Source organism: Equus asinus, chromosome 4, assembly GCF_041296235.1.
Source record: "Equus asinus isolate D_3611 breed Donkey chromosome 4, EquAss-T2T_v2, whole genome shotgun sequence".
In the NCBI taxonomy this organism is placed as follows: Eukaryota; Metazoa; Chordata; class Mammalia; order Perissodactyla; family Equidae; genus Equus; species Equus asinus.
The window spans coordinates 135887867-135905923 of NC_091793.1; the positions used below are offsets into that span (position 1 = coordinate 135887867).

The 18057-nt window shown below is 47.5% G+C and overlaps 1 protein-coding gene across 13 annotated transcripts in view; it reads left to right on the forward strand.

Annotated features, from left to right (window-relative positions):
- Positions 1–18057, forward strand: part of LOC106823501 (aldehyde oxidase 2) — an 81515-nt gene that overhangs the window by 36086 nt on the left and 27372 nt on the right. For 9 of the 13 annotated variants that reach the window (XR_011502975.1, XM_070508346.1, XM_070508349.1 and 6 more), the window contains 11 exons: positions 178–270; positions 1353–1522; positions 2133–2247; positions 4031–4153; positions 7144–7240; positions 7678–7802; positions 8790–8923; positions 10863–10950; positions 13483–13569; positions 14215–14406; positions 16443–16670. Coding sequence is in view for 12 of the 13 variants with exons in the window: in XM_070508346.1 (XP_070364447.1) it covers positions 178–270; positions 1353–1522; positions 2133–2247; positions 4031–4153; positions 7144–7240; positions 7678–7802; positions 8790–8923; positions 10863–10950; positions 13483–13569; positions 14215–14406; positions 16443–16670 (1452 nt within the window). In the remaining variant the exon portion in view is untranslated. The remainder of the gene's footprint in view (positions 1–177; positions 271–1352; positions 1523–2132; positions 2248–4030; positions 4154–7143; positions 7241–7677; positions 7803–8789; positions 8924–10862; positions 10951–13482; positions 13570–14214; positions 14407–16442; positions 16671–18057) is intronic. The other 4 variants (XM_070508348.1, XM_070508347.1, XM_070508350.1 and 1 more) reach the window with 3 other exon arrangements.

Below are 18057 nucleotides of genomic sequence, written 5' to 3' on the forward strand. Positions count from 1 at the left end.
GTTCAGATAAAAAGTGAAATCCTGGGGGGTGATGTGGATTTGGGTTACCCAGGCCAGCCTGGCCCTGCCGTGTCTTGGACACTTTGCCCAAGTCATTTTCACATAAATCACAGCCCAGCTCAATCATCGACTAATCGGCATCTCTGTCTCATTTTGGATTTGAATTATGTCTCTCAGGATGGCCGTCATTTTCCTGAAATTTCAGACCGATTCCTAAGCGCTCTAGAAGATTTCCCGGCCACAGTACCCCAGGGCGTCCAAAGGTACCAGGTCAGTGAGTTTAGCTTAACAGAAACCTAGAAACTAAGAGAAAAGTGATAGCTGTGTGAACAGGCAAGCTCTTCAGAGTTGTGGTTTCTAGTTCTGACTTTCCAGTTTTGCTAGAATATCGGCCGTTTGTTCAGGCCACATCAGGAGGATGCTGGGTGTCAGATCAGGCCTGGGCTGCCGCTAGATGCACTCGAGGCTGAGCCAGCCTGGAGCAGCTGGCCCTCTGCCTCATCACTGAGTCTCTGCACTGCTGCTCCCGAGCAGCTGTTCCAAGAGCAGCTAAAGCAGGTGTGGGGGAGCGCAGAGCAGGGGAGCGGCCGGGTTCAGCCTCAGCCCTGATGGCAAATGTGCAACCTCCAGTCAGGAAAACAAGAGCTCTGCGAGTAACTGGCCCCACCCTTCCTGAAGGACGATTGAGAAAGTCTCTACTGTTATATTCAGAGCACAACCCCTCCCCTCACCCCGTCTCCACACCAGCTCTTCCCTGAGGACAGTTCCAGGATAAACGCCCTCTCCGTGTCCTCCTCCTCCCAGGGATGTTTTTGTGCCACCAACAGTGGCAGCCAAGGCACCTTAGTCCTGGTCTGGGTGGACTCCACTGCTGTTTCTCCCCTCCCTCCCCAGAGGCCCTGCTCAAGTCAATAAGCAGGATTTGGGCTAAGATTTTGGTCCCCCACCCTCAGGAATTACATCACTTTAGGCCTCATCATCATGATCGCTTTATAGTTGAATAGGTTGATCATTGGAAAGGCAAGAAAGCAGGACAGGGAGACCCTCTGAGTGCCAGCAGAAAGGGGTCCAGGGTCCCCACTTGGAAAGATGCCAAAAGGAGAAGCTGGGTGCCCCTTCACCTACTTCCCAATTTTGCCAAAAGGTTGGCCCTGTCGAAGGCATTGCCACATAACTAAAACGACAAGTCCCCAGTCTAGTTACATCATAAAACTGTCACGCTCATCATCTGGCCCAGTTTGTTGCCCGAGGGTGACCGTTGGTCTCTCCATCCCGAGTCAGGAGGGTCAGTGATTGGCCAGGCCACTCCTGAGATTAAAGGCTCCCAGGGCATCTCACGTCTTCCTCTGCAGAGTGTGGACTCTCACCAAGCCCTCCAGGATCCAGTCGGACGGCCCATCATGCACCTGTCAGGTCTCAAACATGCCACAGGTGAAGCCATATTTTGCGATGACATCCCCACGGTGGATAAAGAACTTTTCATGGCTTTGGTGACCAGTACCAGAGCCCATGCAAAAATCATGTAAGTAAATGAAAAGCTTTCAAAAGCCTTTTAAAAGCACACCTGGGGATTCCCCGGGAGGAATGTGTCCATTCTCCTGTGATGTCCCAAACCCAAAGGATCTAAAATGGAAAGAGTAAAGAAAAGGTCAGCAGCCCCAGGAGGAGGAAGGGAGAGAATCCAGAAATGACCAGCAGGAAAGAACAAAAATCCTAGTTATGGGCCCCTTGCTTCCGGCTCAGCCTCCCAACACCTCATTCTACCCCCTGCAGCCTCGGGCAGGGCTCGAAGGAGTACCTCTGAGCAGGGCCGACATTCAGTGACTGATAAAACACTGAGGTCCTTCGTTACTGCATGTTAAATGGCCACTGTCCTAAGCTCCCTAAGGACACCCCTTGCCGCAACCACACCGGCCCCTCCTCAAGCTCCCCTCCCAGCAGCAAAAGTGTTACCCCTGGCCCAGCAGGGGGCCTCCTGGACCCTCCTGTGGTGGGTCAGCTTCAATTGGTCAGGGCCTAGTTGGGCCAGTTGTTATATATTTTGATTTTCAACCATGCTCTCTCCCTCCCTTAAAGGTTTGGGGCCTCCAAGCTTGCTGATTTCTACCTCTTAAATATTTCTCTCTTTTCAGATCAGTTGATTTGTCCAAGGCCCTTGAACTCCCTGGGGTGGTTGATGTGATAACAGCTGAGGACATTCCAGGCACCAATGGTGCCGAAGATGACAAACTGTTGGCTGTAGATAAGGTACAGAACATGCCTTCCCAGATGACGTTGTGCAAATATTCACCGAGGCGCCACCTCCAGCCGGCTCTCCATTGCCTCCCAGCAATGTCTGCTGTCGGGGGGAGAAGGGACAATTCTTCCAGCTTCTCTCTAACCCCGATGTCTTTATTCAGACAGAGCTGCTCTTCTGGAGGCAGGAAATAAGATAAAAGGAAACTTATTGGGGCTGGCCCAGTGGCGCAGCGGTTAAGTTTGCATGTTCTGCTTCTCAGCGGCCCGGGGTTTGACGGTTCGGATCCTGGGTGTGGACATGGCACCGCTTGGCACTCCATGCTGTGGCAGGCGTCCCACATATAAAGTAGAGGAAGATGGGCACGGATGTTAACTCAGGGCCAGGCTTCCTCAGCAAAAAGAGGAGAACTGGCAGTAGTTAGCTCAGGGCTAATCTTCCTCCCCCCCCCCCACCAAAAAAAGGAAACTTATTACAGAAAAACAATAAGTCCTAGTTTTCCGACTGTGTGCTCTCGAGTCCATTTAGCCTCACCTGAAGAATAAATGTAGACACTGACCTGGATCAGGTTAGACTACCCTAGAAAGATCTAGAAAGGAGAGTACAGATCATACAGCCACTCCCTGTTATTTATACTGACCTCCCTCCCTTTCTAGACCCACCTCCCACCTACCGTCACACCTTCCACTTTTAATGAAGTTGCCCTTGCCACATCTGACCTTTTAATTCAATTCTCCGATAATCTATTGAGCACCTGCTGTCGGAGCCAGACCACCCTGGTTCGTGCTCCAGCTCCACCACGCACTAGCGGGGCGCCCTTGGTATTATCCTCTGTGGGGGGAGCAATCGCAGCAGGCACCTCACCGTATTGTGAGATTTGGATGAGTTCTTGCACGTAAGGCATGTGAAGGCTCCCAGGAAGTGTCAGCTACTATTGTCACATCTCGGTGAGTCCTGCGTAGACTATTTCTCCTCTAGCCACAGAACGAACCACTTTCATTTGTGTGACCTCCAGATGAAGGGCTGGCTTTCATTTAGGAGCTGCATTTTCTGCTCAGGCGGCCACAACAAAATACCACAGACTGGGTGACTTAAAAAACAGAAACGAATTTTCTCACAGTTCTGGAGGCTGGAAAGTCCAAGATCAAGGTGCTGGCAGGTCCGGTTCCTCCCGAGGCTGCCCTTCCTGGCTTGCAGAGGGCTGCCTTCTCCTCGTGTCCTCACGTGGCCTTTTCTCCGCGCACAAGCCTCCCTGGATCTCTTGCTCTGCTTATCAGGACATCAGTCATGTTGGGCTCTGGTCCACCCTTATGACCTCGTTTAACCTTAAGGTCCCCTGTACGGTCTCTCTTTCCAAATGCAGCCGCGTGGGAGGTGAGCGCCTCCACAGATGAATTTGGGGGAGGACACGGCTTAGTTCACAATGGGAGCCGCGTTGTACAAAAAATACTTCCCTTATCTTTAGACTCTGAAATGACATCATGATAGTGACACATGTGAACCAAGCTTGACAGAGGACCCAGCAGATTCAGGTCACAGCCAATATCACATGCACTCTGGGATGTGAGGTTAGGGGCTTACATGCATTGAGTAACATGGCCAATGGAACCGTCTGTATTATTTAAATTGGTTTTTAATTAAAAATTTTCCGCCAAGCACACGGAATCGAATGTGCCTCCAGTGTGGTTCTCGTTGCTCAAGAACGATCACTAAGGCACCAGCCACCGGTGAGGCTGAGCTGAGCCTCCTTCCACCCAGAGTCTTCTGCCTGCGTCACGCATGTACCTTCCCCAGGTGCTGTGCGTGGGCCAGATCGTCTGTGCTGTGGTTGCAGAGACGGAGGCACAGGCGAAGCGTGCAGTGGAAGAGACGAAGATCGCCTATGAGGACCTGGAGCCCGTAATCTTCACCATCGAGGTGAGCGGGGCTGGCCGGTCTCTCCTGCGAGGCTGTAGAATCAAAAGCGCCTTTGTGAATTTGTTAATGCGAGCCCAAGTCAGGGCCCTACTTTTATCTCGTCACTGGCTGGCTTTGGAAAAATCAGCTTTCTCGGGAAGACAGTACTTGTATGAATTGAAATTAGCTTAGGCTCCAAGAAACAGGAAAAGAATGACAGAAGTTTCTTGCTCTCTCACGTTCAGAAAGTGCAGAGGTGGTCAGTCCAGGGCTTATATGGGGGTCTACGTGTCAGGGATCCGTGCTCCTTCTGTCTAGTTGCCCTGTCATGCACGGTTTCCATTCTCCAGGTCACACTGTGGTCCACGATGGCTACGGAAGCTCTTGCCATTACGTCACATTGCAGACAGCAGAGAGAATGAGGTGATGAAGGGCGTGTCCCCTCCCTTGAAGGGCACTTTCCAGATGTCACACATACCTTCCTGCATCTCATTGGTTAGAACCTAGTCACGTGCCACAGCAAGGGGAGCTGGGGGATGTCGATTTTATTCCAGGCGGTCAGGTATCCACTAGAAACTTGGGAAGATGATGAGAATGGATATTGGGAACAGTAACGTTTTCAAGGTGGAGCCCAAGAGCAATGGGACTTTCATGATGGAACTCCAGAGAAATTTCCACTCTGGTTTCTGGGTGAGATGATGGAATGCAAATGCTACCCCATAGCATATATTGGCAAATGCACAAATAGTCAACTTAGAACAGAAAAGTCAGACGTGGACTGAGGATGGCAGTTCTAACTGAATGAAGAGCGAGTGCAGAGTAATTGAGTTGAGAAAAGCTCACTTATTTGATTTCTTGTGACAGAAAATAAAAAATCTTCAAAGGCCCAGTGAACCATTTGAACATTTTTGAATGTTCCTAAAAGGTACAACTTGCTCAATATTCAAAGTATTTATTTAAAAAGTCATGTTTCTTGATCTTTCTAAACCCAGTCAACTCTGATCCAAATTCCTCTTTTGTCGAGATTACAGGGAGTCCAGGCCATTTTTCTCAGCTCACTCCCCTTCCTAGGGTTGGGCTGGGATCCTAACATGGGTTTTTGAAACTTCAATTCTCATCCCATGTCCTCAAGGGAGAAGTGACGTCCAGAGGACACAGCCGTGAAGTATCCTGGGGCTCAGGATGGTTAGCGATCTGGAGTCCCCGCAGAATAGGACTGTCCAGAGTCAGCACCAAATTCTTTTGTGAACAAAAATAGGCAACAAAATAGTCATATATATCAATACTTATTCATCCATCCATCCACTCATTCATTTATATGACTGTATATATGAGAGTCAGTGTATGCTAGTGGTTGAAGCATAGATTCTAGAACCAAACTGCCAGGTATGAATGCTGGCTGCACCACTTACTAGCTCCGTGACCTTAGGCAAGTTACTTAACCTGTCTGTGCCATGGTTTCCTCAACTGTAAGGTGGAGGTAGTAATAATACCTACCTCATCCGGTTGTTGTAAGAGGCATGAGTCAGTATATGTAAAGCACTTAGCCCACAGCCTGGCACACAGTTAGCGCTCACTGGATACGGCATGTATTACAATCAGATGGTGCCACCTTATGACACGTCTACCATATGGCAAGAAACATACTTCCGCATGTACTAGGGTGGCTTATTGAGATCTTGGTGTAGCAGAAAATGAAAAATTCCACTATACTGTTCATTTCCTGCTGCTTTGAGAAATCAAATATTCATTGTCAGGCCAGACATTTCTGAAAACCTAGCCTCGGCTTGAAAGCTGCCTCCATCGCTTATTTGAAGCATGACTTTGAGAAAGTTATTTTAAGCTCTGTGAGCCCAGTTGCTTCATCTGGAAAGTGGAGAGAATAATAGAATCAATGTGAGAATACGTGTACATACACTATATATTACAGTGCTTGGCAGAAAACAAGCTCTCAGTAAATATCACCTGCTCCAGTATTATCATTATCATCAGCAGCAAGGAAGGCGATGGATGCGCAGCTGTTGGAGAGTAAGAATGCAGGAGACAGGCGCCATTCGGAAGGACAGAAAATCACCTTGAGTCCAAAGGTTAAGCAAGGATCGGTGGGTCAGTCCACAGAACCTCAGAATGGAAGGGCTTCCCGTCTTCAGTGTGAGTCAGTTCATGTTATTGTCAGAAAGAAAACAGAACAAAAGGCTAGAAAGGCCCTTAGGAGAGATGCCAAATACTCAAAGAAATGGGCGGCTTCCTCCAGCGTCTCTTGGGCTTTCTTGCCCAGAGATGCGCTAGGACTTGAATCCCCTTCCTCAGCACGGCCTCGGTTCTTCAGATCCCTGAGTCAGAGGTTCTCGTTCGTGAGCTACCTAGGTCTGAGGCAAGCACTTCTCTTCAGGGAGAGGGTCAAAAGGGAGGGCCCAGAGCCTCACCCATTGGGACCTATCACCTGTTCCCTGGAGGTCCACACTGAAAATGAGAAATGAGTAGTTGTCATCCTGCACCACTATAGCGTCCCCAGATCCAACTCTTAACGTTTCTCCAGTCCTTCTTGTTGGTTTTCTCCGTTCTAGAAGACATGCCCTCTGGCGTCTGGTCTCCATGGCGAGCCCATCACTCTAGTGCTCTCTGGCTAGCACGACTCCTTTCGTGTGTCCTGGTAGATGGCAATTTGGGGGATTTTCCTGGCCTTTGATTCAGAAAAAACTGCCAGGCAGCTGGCCCCGTGGCCAAGTGGTTAAGTTCACATGCTCCGCTGCAGGCGGCCCATTGTTTTGTTGGTTCGAATCCTGGGTGCGACATGGCACTGCTCATCAAACCACACTGAGGCAGCGTCCCACATGCCACAACTAGAAGGACCCACAACGAAGAATATACAACTATGTACCAGGGGGCTTTGGGGAGAAAAAAGGAAAACAATTTTTTTTAAAAATCTTAAAAAAAAAAAAGAAAAAACTGCCAGTGGAAGAAAAATATGAAAAGAATTGGTTTTTGTGGTTTTTTCCCCTGTCACTCAGGATGCCATAAAACACAGCTCGTTCCTGTGCCCTGAAAAAAAGCTTGAACAAGGAAACGTTGAGAAGGCATTTGAAGAAGTCGATCAAATTGTGGAAGGTAAGCGACTCAGGATATGTAACAGAACCTTTGGGAGAGTCTTGTTCTGAAGCAGACGTTGAGAGCACGTGGTTTCATCCCAGAAAGACCAGCCTCTAGAGTCGTGGCCCTCTGCCAAGTCTCTCGTATCTCTTCCTCTCAGGTTGTGTGTGTGTGTGTTGCTCTCGGGGGTGGACGGTAGGGAGCCACAGAACAAACAGAAGGAACGCTCCTAAGATTTTGATGAGCCAAGGGCAGAGTGAGGAGCGGGACCAGACACTGTCAACTTCTCATCCAGAGCCGTAGTCTCCGAAACAGATCGCCCTCGGCTGACACAGGACGGTTCCCTGGTCAGGACAAAGCCAGGCTGGCCCGTCCTCCTCTCACTTGCTTCTGATGCCCCAGCACGGGATTTCCAACCAGCACACGCCCTCAGGAATTCCCCTGTGCTCTTCCAGGAGAGGTCCACGTTGGAGGACAGGAACATTTTTACATGGAAACACAGCGAGTGCTCGTTATTCCAAAGACAGAGGACAAAGAACTGGACATTTATGTGTCGACACAGGATCCAGCCCACGTGCAGGTGAGGTCCAAGCTTGCCCCCACCTCCCCAACCTGCTCCTTCCGTCGTGGCCTTCAGTCCCCACAGCCTCACAGGTGGCAGCCAGTTTCCTCCAAAACGTAGAATCCAAGGACGGGACATCAGTGGAGCAGCTAAGACCCGAGACCCCTTTTATTTTCTCTGGTCTTGTCAAGCAAATAAAGAGCAGCCACAGTCGCTTTAGATTTACAGAGGACATTCATTTGCACCGCACGCACTTAAATGACCTCCGTGATTGGATGACAACACGAAATTCTATCTGTACTTGATTTTTCTCTAAACTAATCATTATAGGGGCTGGCCCAGTAGCGTAGTGGTTAAGTTCCAGCACTCTGCTTCAGCAGCCCGAGGTTTGCCAGTTCAGATCCTGGGTGCAGACCCACAGACATCAAGCTATGCTCTGGTGGCATCCCACATACAAAATAGAAGAAGATAGACACAGATGTTAGCTCAAGGACACTCTTCCTCAAGGAAAAAGAGGAAGATTGGCAATGGATGTTAGCTCAGGGCCAATCTCCCTCACCAAAAAAAAAAAAAATCATCATTATGGATAAACTATGGAGTAAACACATCCCTTTGTAGCACATTTTCATTTCCCAGTCACAAAGTGCTCTAGGTCCCAGCTGTGAACACATCCTCTTCTTTAGTGGCCTGCCAGGAGCTTGCTGGTTTTCACCTGGCTGTGACGTTAGGTCTAGGCTTTTCACTAGGATTACAGCTTCCAACAGAAACCCGGGACTCTGACGGTTTCCCTTCTGGAAGATGCCATTCTTCTGCTGGAAGGGCTGTTCTGTGAAGATTAACGATGCTTATGAACTGAGAAGAGCACCGCAAGACAGACGCAGACCATCTCAGGGGTTTTTGTGGACAGTAGATGTCCGTGATTTTCCTGTGATGCTGCTTCAGGAAACAAAGAGCGTCTTTGCCATTTCACTCTTGTAAAACTCTCCCATTATCTCACTTTTACAGAAAACAGTGTCCTCTACGTTAGACATCCCCATCAACAGGATCACCTGTCATGTAAAGCGAGTGGGTGGAGGTTTTGGCGGGAAGGTGGGAAGACCAGCTGTACTCGGGGCTATTGCAGCTGTGGGCGCAAACAAGTAAGTGCACCTGGGGCTCAAGAGCGTGTAAAATGCACACAGCTGAGGGCAGATCAGAGGCCTGAGGGTCACCTGGGCTACTGTCATAACCACCTGAGCGTCCTTGGGCAACTCGGTCTCCTGTCTCTTTCTCTTTATGATGAGAGATAATAATACCCGCCCTCCTAGAGTTCTTGGAAGGTCAAATGTACATAGGACTCAGAATAGGCTAAAGTGCTGTAAATGGAAAAGTGGTACAATCAGTCAAACCCCTCCAGGCCTGAGGCTGCCTGTCCCTGAGACAACGTGACCCTTTTAGGCTCAGGGCAAGTCACCTGCCCACGTGGAGTGCCAAAGGGGAGGCTGCTCCCCCACTCTTCCTTCCTGCTCGAAGCTGCAGACAGAGGAGTGAGGAACGAAGGCTCCCACCCTCCGCCTCTCTGCACCTGGGAAGGGCTGGCTCTTCAGTGTGTGCTCAGTGGACAATGACATCCTCAAAGAGAGCTCCGGGCTAGCGTCAACCAGCAGGCTCGCTCCCTGCTGCTCGTGCGTTCATGCTGCTGGCTTTCCCGTTCTTTGTTCATTTCCTATGACTGTTTCTTTGTTACTTTGTCAGAGCCCCACTCAGCCTGCACAGTTCAAAGGTCTTGCTTCCCTTGACCTTCTCTGTGTCCTTCAGAGCTAGGTCACAAGGCAGTGAGATATATGTCTCGTCCTGCAAGGAGAGATGGGAAGAGGCAAGATCTGAATCCCACCCCCAGTTCTTTCCATAATGAGCCCTCTCTATTCGTACCCACTGGGGACCCAGCAAGAGAGAATCAGTTCATCGTATTCCCACCAGGCTTTGTGCCTTTACGACTTCTCAAACGTGACTGTACATTGGAATCAGCTGGGGAGCGTTTAAATCCAATCGCCTAGGCTGCCTCGTCCTGGCCCGGCTGTCGGTGTATTTTAAAACTTCCCCAGGGGTTCCACCATGCAGCTGAGTGTCCCAACTAGCGTCTTAAGCGACAATGCTGCCTTAGCACACAGCTGCCACGCATTGTGGTCCCCAGAGCAGTCTTCCCAAACTGCTGATAATAAGAGCTCATAGACATTCCTGCCTCCCCATCCCGGACTCACTGAATCAGAATCACCAGCGGATGGACCCGGAAACTTACATTTAACTGATGCTCCACTTGATCCTAACTGTTAAAGACCAGGAAACCCTGCCCTAGAATCATGGTTTTCAACAGGTACCTGGAGATACCTGTGTCAGAATCACTGAGAAAAATGCAGATTCTGGGGCCCCTCCCCAACCTGTGGAATCAGAATCCTAGTACTAAGGCCTAGGAATCTGCATTTTCACCAGCACTCCAGATGATTCTTTTGCACTCCAAAGTCTGGGAACCTTTGCCCTAAAGATAAGAAAGGGTGAAACCCTAGCTATCCAAGGGCCCAACTTGGCCAACAGAGTAGCACTCAAGGGTGAAAACGAAGATGCTAACCCAGACATCCTAGGACAAGTGGTTGGCCATTTTTTTCCAGTTCTGTTGTTAAGTTTGCATTTTTCTGTTCACATCCTTCCTCCTTGTAACTAGTGGTGGGGATACACAAAGTGGCTGAATCTGGGTGAGGGTCATAAGAACACAAGTTAACTGACATATGACATTAATCCCTTTACTAGTTCTCCAACCATTAAGTTATAGACCACAGGGGCAATAGTAACTTAGTCATACACTAGTTCAGATCAGTGCCTAGCACACCATATGCACTCAATAAATATATGTGGGATGGATGGATGCTTAAATGAATGGTTGAATAAATGAGGAGGAGAATGGATGGTGACTAGGTTGGTAGAAAGGTGGACAGATGGATGGGTGAGAAGATAGTTAAATGAGAGAATGGATAAATAGGTGAGTGGACGGCAGATGGGTGGGTGGGATGGATGGAGAATCTGACTAAGATTTGTCTTCTTTAGAACTGGTTACCCCATTCGTCTTGTTCTTGATCGTGAAGATGATATGTTAATAACTGGGGGAAGACACCCATTATTTGGAAAATATAAAGTGAGTACTAAAGATGAAATTATTAAAATACCTCATTTTATTTTAATGGTTTTATATTTTTCTATGATTTTGATTTTGCTAAATTGTAAAAACAAACAATAATCTAAAATATTCAATGAGGATGCTGTGTCTTTGAATACTCAGAAGATTTTATGAGGAACTTTAAATAAATCTAGTGTAGAATTTTGAAGAACCTGAATGATAAAAATACTATTTCAAATAATGATAAAAATGCTGTTGAAGGAATGAGAATTTACATTAGTGGTCCTCAAAGACAAAAAAAACTGAAAGAAGCTATAAACATTGTTATACCAAAATTTCTTCACTATAAAAATAATATTTTGCAGTAGAAATGTTTGGAAACAGCTTGAGCATTTTAACCGCAAAATAATTTTTTACGAATGCTTCCACCAAGTGGCTACGAAAGTCATACAAAAGCACTTCGCAAATAGGGAAAAGAATCCACTAACTAGAGAAATAATTTAAAATTGTTTCCAAACCACGTTCATTGCACTTTTATGCAACTGCAGCATAAACGCTAGTAAAAATACTTGGCAATATACTGACAACAATGCTACTTTTCAAATTTGTGATTGAGTTGTTAAGACAGTTCTAATGCAATGTTTCTATATCAAATATGCTTTATTTGGGAATTGCTTATAGCATATACATAGCTAGATTTTCTATCTGATTTTGTCCTTGCTAGATTACTAACTGTTATATTCCCTGTGGTACTAAAGCCACAGCTTTCCACACCACAGCTCAGTTTTATTTCTTCCATTGGCACTGGTAATTTTTATAATTAAAGAGGAAAGGAACATAGTTGGCCATTAAACTTTTTATTTGCCTTCAACTGCACAGAAATTAACACTCACAGCTGTTATCTTCTAGCATGGAGAGCAATGTGGAGGTGCACTCTGGGAGGCTGGCAGTTGGTGCTATGTGGTTGTTGAGGTCTTTGGTTTTGGCCTAAATTATAAATCAGGCTTTATTTACATCACAGGGAACTGTTTTAGTACTAGTACTTAGTAAGAAAGTTCTAGACTGTAAATATTTTGGTGATTATAAAATACAATATAAAATATAAATGAATATAAAATATAATTAAAAGAAGGAAATAGACTTTTTGAAAACTCCAAATTTTATTTTTTTAAAGAAATATAAGTTTACATTGAATGTAATAATGTATGAGTGTGTATGTATGTATACATATCCTCATTCAGACCTGGCTAACGAAGTTTTGCTTAGTTATTCAGAACTATTTGTAAATTAGCCTAATAGATGTTTACGTGTGAATACATTTTTCCAAAATTCTTGAAAAGTTTATATTATATATATATAATATATAAGAATTCTCTCTGCTAATTTATTTATGGGACTGCTTAGCAATTCTTTCTTCATGAAAAGTCAAAGGTAGACTTCAGCCTAGCATTTGTCAAAATTACCGTAAATTCTGAATTGTTGGCTTTTCCTATATTTCTTCACTGCTCTGGTTCGTCCTCCAGCATTTCCCTTGGAGTCAGTGATAACCATACAGTTGTACGGTTCCTTCAGATGGATCTTCCTTGTTTTCAGAAAGGCAAAGGGACCTGGCCAATCCTTTTTGGTCGAACTACAATAGATAGGGGGAACTTACTTTTCAATCTGGCTGTGCAGACGGACTGGTCTAGGCGGGTGGGAGGGGATGGCAACTTCAGAAAAACACAAGCTGACTTCCCGGAGTCCCAGCGGTAAGAGCAGTGCCAGCTCACGTTTGCTCTGTCCTTAACCGATCACGAAGTGCTTCACCAGCTCAGTGACATGAGAGCAGTCACGCTCCCTCAGGCATCCCAGCCTCCGAGGCTTCATCAAGAATAGCATGATTTCACTCATATGTGGAAGATAAACAGACACGTAGATACGGGGAATAGATAAGTGGTTACCAGAGCAGAAGCGGGTGAGGGGCACATATGGATGGTGACAGATGGAAACTAGACTTTTGGTGGTGAACACAACGCAGTCTATTCAGAAGCTGAAATATAACGATGTACACCTGAAATTTACATAAGTCAATGTGACCTCAATAAAATGAAAACAATCAACTTAATTTAATTTTTAAAAGCGGCAATGATTTAAAAAAAAAAAAAGATGCACTGTGATTCATTCCAATGAGCTCTGGAATCCCAGAGACTTTTACACAATGAGGAAAACCACAGACTAAGTTAGAAGGAAAACCAGTAAAAAGTGAAGGAGAATCTTCCAAGAATAAGGAAGAAGAGGGTAGCAATTATACGCCAGGAGAAAAGCAGTTCCATACGGACTGTGAAGCCAGAAAACTACACGTGGGAAGAAAAGGGCTCAGCCAAACTCAGGTCAGAGGAGGTCTTTGTCCTCCACGCACTGAAAAAGAAGGGGATCGCCAGGTGTGGGATACCCCAGAGCACACGGGAGAAGAGTCTGTCTTCAGTCCCGCCAGTCGTGGAGCTGGGCTGTGGCTCCAGCTTGGCAAGCAAATTTGAAACATATCATCAACTGTCCATGATTTGGTGACAGGTGGGATTCATGAACAGCGGGCGCATCAGAGCTCTCGACATCGAGTGCTTCATTAACGGAGGCTGCACGCTGGATGACTCAGAGCTGGTATGTGCCTCGGAAACCAGCCCGGTCCTTGATTGTGAGTAGAATGCAGCATTTCTAGATGAGTCTTTATGGAGGATGTTTCCTCCAGTACTTACCAAGTTTCACAAGCAGTTTGACTCTGTACTTGACTTTTTTTTTTTTTAAAGATTTTATTTTTCTCCTTTTTCTCCCCAAAGCCCCCCGGTACATAGTTGTATATTTCGTTGTGGGTCCTTCTAGTTGTGGCATGTGGGACGCTGCCTCAGCGTGGTCTGATGAGCAGTGCCATGTCCGCGCCCAGGATTCGAACCAACGAAACACTGGGCCGCCTGCAGCGGAGCATGCGAACTTAACCACTCAGCCACGGGGCCAGCCCGTACTTGACTTTTTTTTTATGGTAAAGAACCCTGAGCTAATATCTGTTGCCAATCTTCCTCTTTTTGCTCGAGGAACACTGTTGCTGAGCTAACATCTGTGCCAGTCTTCCTCTATTTTGTATGTGAGATGCCACCACAGCTCGGCTTGATCTAAACCAGTGAACCCCAGGCCAGCGAAGTGGAGCATGTGAACTCAACCACGATGCCACCAGGCCGGCCCCCCTGTACTCGACTTTTAGAGAAAAAAAAAGTGTTGTCCGATGTATGTGAATATCTCCTTTTACTTTAGGTAACTGAATTTCTTATACTAAAGATGGAAAATGCGTATAAAATCCACAACCTCAGGTTCCGGGGACGTGCGTGCATGACAAATTTACCATCCAACACGGCCTTTCGTGGATTCGGCTTCCCCCAAGGAACCCTGGTCACAGAGTCTTGCATCACAGCCGTGGCAGCCAAATGTGGCCTTCTGCCAGAAAAGGTAAGGCTGTAATCAAGGTCGTAACCAAAGCTGCTCAAGAATCAGACAAGGCAGGGAACAGCTCCCACAGAATCACCCTGGAAGAGCCGCAGGAGTGAGCCCTGGCTCAGAACTCAAGATGCATCCAGGGCTACCTAAACAACTCACCTCCCCGTGTCATCATCCCTCCTTATGTTTGCATCTTCGATTTCTTTTTCTTTCTTTTTTAATCTATACAAAATAATTACTATTTTTAACATTCAAACCACACTGAAATAATTAAAGTAGAAAGTGAACAGCCCCTTTCCCATCCCCCTCCCTGCTGGTTGAGAGTAACCACTGTTAACAGTTCCGTGTTTATTGTTCTGGCCCTTTCTCTGTGTTCCTCCACCCATCTGTATTCACACACAGGTAGACATTGACTTATAATGTGGATGTGCACACACGTAGTTATTTACCGAAACGGGACCACAGTACACATAGTATTCTGCACCTTGCTTTTTCTATGGCAATATGCCGTCTTCCCATGTCAGTAGAATGATCTGCTGCATTCTTTTTGATGACTGAATGGCACTATGTGATATGGATGCGTGTAACTTACCTAGCCACTCCTTTATTGATACACATTCAGGTTGTTACTCATTTGGGGCTATTAAAATGATGCCGCAATAAACACCTTGGTACAGATGTACCAAGGGCGCATCTTTGCCCTACTGTCGACATCTTTAGGATAAATTTACACAGGAGGAACTGCTGGTGCGCTTGAAAACTTTTGAGAGAGAGTGTCAAAAGAATGCCCTCCAAAAACGCAATTTTGTGTGAGGTCCTAGAAGGTGCACAGTGTGCTAGACCAGGGGGAGAGGCCGCCACAGGCCACCGAGACACCTGCTGATAACTCTCCCACTCCTCACACGTCCAGTCCAACTCCAGCCTACTGTTCACACTTCTGTCACTTGTTTCCCCAGTGTAGACCCTCTGCTCCCGCAAGACTTTCCATGTACTGTCTTTTGAGCCCCTTTGTCCCTAATTCAACAGGGAGGACCACCAGTTTGTGATTTGTGATTGTCAGGGTACTGCCTACACATGAGAGAACACCTAAAGATTGGACAAAGAAGACAGCAGTTATGCCAAGAGAAGTCACACAGAGTGTTCTGTGGGTACAGAGGAGGAAGACTTCACATTGGCTTGGGGGGCAGGGAGTAGGAAGAACTTTCTGGAGACAATGGCACTGAGATAGGCCTTGAAGAATGATAGGCACAGATAATGGAAAGGTAGGATAGGCCAGTGGAAGAACTTGAACAAGGAGAGGCAACCTCTTTGTGACTCAGTTTCCTCATCTGTAAAATGAGGGCGGTGTGACACACCTCACAGAGTTTCCGCAAGACTCAAGTGAGTTAGCATTTGTTGAAACTCGTTTTCATAAACTGGATAGTATTAGTCCGGTGTGGCTGCTGATAATCGTAATTCTACTATTGCTATTAGAGTGTGGTGGGGATGATGAAAAACTCCAGAGCACGTCCCCGTGGGCCCTCCTTCCTTGTCAAGGCTGCAAGCTTCCGGGACTAAGACACCCATATTCAGAGACACTTTGAAAAAGATTTGCCTACAACCCGTTCCCAAGGCAGCTGGAAGCCTTAGAGAGGCTCTGCTCTCCGTCATTGGCGCAACGCTCCTCCTCTCTAGCAGAACGAGTCTTCAGTTATGACAGCAGACCCTTGCTTTTATGTACTACCGACCGACTCTGCCCCATCCTCTGAACCTTGTAGGAGAAAGAAGAAAAATCGGCCTCCCTAGGCCCCTTACCCCACCGCCCTACACAAAGCAGTCACTACCACCACCCTCCACTTCCAGGAGGGAGAGACCCCGGCCGTGCATGGAAGAAGAGGTGAGAAATCACCTCTATTGCTTTTGCAAAGGCATATGCTTGCAAGAAAAAGGAGAAAGAGCCTGTCTCTCCCATCAAAGTCTGTGCTCTACCAGGGGGCTTTTCGAGTCTCTGTTCTGCAGCCCGTTCCTGTCTTACCATAACTGTCGCCTCCATTTCCCACCCGTTTCAGGTGAGGGAGAAAAACATGTACAAAACAGTTGATAAAACCATCTACAAACAAGCGTTCAACCCTGAGCCCCTGATAAGATGCTGGAACGAATGTCTGGACAAGTCTTCCTTTCACAGCCGAAGGATGCAAGTGGCAGAGTTCAACAAGAAGAATTACTGGAGGAAGAGAGGCCTGGCTGTGGTCCCCATGAAGTTTTCCGTTGGCTTTGCTGCCACAAGCTTTCATCAGGTAAGACTCATCTATGTGGGGTGGAACCCTCATGTCAGACACCCTCCTGGCCCAGTCAGCTAGTGCTGACTTTGGGAGAGTGTCACATTCCCCAGGGCACCGAGCCCCTGACCCTGGAACCTGGGAGAAATGTACGAAACTCTCCTGAGCAGCCGGCAACTGCAAGCACTTTTAACACAGTGCAGTAGAAAAGCCTCAATGGCAGAAAACAGCACGAGCGAGCAGAGCCTGCGGTGCATAACTGCCAAGATGGAGCATTGACCCCCCCCCAGCAGCCCCCACTCTTCGCCAAGGGAACAGGCGACCACACAGGCATGGTGCTGTGCTTTTGGAGCTGGGGGTCTCCTGGCGTGGTGGGAATGGCACGTCTGCTGGCCCGCGTCCCAAACACCGCAGCATATCTGGTGCACGTGCTACGTCTTCCGTTTTGCTCTGAGCAGCTGGCTGTTTCGAGGCACCCCCTCAGGAACCTGTGTCAAGTCTGGGGGGCAGTGAGAGTGGGCTCCAGAAATCCTCCCAAGTAAACGTGTGAAAGGAAGAAACAAGCCATCCAGAGGCCCTTCCAGAAGGGAGGCAGAAGGGCAGCGTATGGATGAGTCCACCCGACAGCACAAGGACTGGTGCGGACGAGCCTTCCCAGAAATCCCAACAGGTCGTACACAGGAGAGCTGTTTAGGAAACTGGGAGAGCTTGTTGCCTCCCCGTTATTGTCCGCCAAAAGCAGAAAACTCAGCAACTGGAAAAGTCTTAAATGCATTAGATCTAAATCTAAACCTAAACTCTAAATCTGAAAATGCATTAGATCTCCCTTACGTGTATACCACTGAAAGCATTCTTCCACTGATGTCCAACTGCTGGCAGCCAAGAGACACACACACACACACACCCACCCCACAAGCTGCTCTGCCAGAGGAAATCCTTCTTAGGGAATAAAGCACTTGCCCCAAACCCCTAATCAGGACTGGGAGTCAGGAAGACTGGAGAAATCCTTGGCCCTGCCGCTTACTAGCTGTGTGACATTAGCAAGTTATTTAACCTCTCTGAGCCTCAGCTTCTCCAATTATAAAATGAGAATAATCATCCTGTTTCAGGATTGATGAGGATTTGATGAGACGGTCACAGTAAAGCACCTGGCGGGGTGCCTAAGCACTGGGTAGTTTTCCAGGGCAGCCCACACGCCCCCCTCCCCGCCAGAGCGCTCAGACTCACCTCTCAGAGCTGGGGCTCCTCTGGCAGTGGGACCGCTGGACTCCTGCCTCACACTCCTGTTAGGTCCAGCGTGCTCGTTCTATAAAGAGACACGGGAAGGTTAACGGTCACGTCTACAGGCCTGGACTGAATCAACAGCATAAGAGATCCTGGATGGTCACCCGTGTGGTTTTTTCTC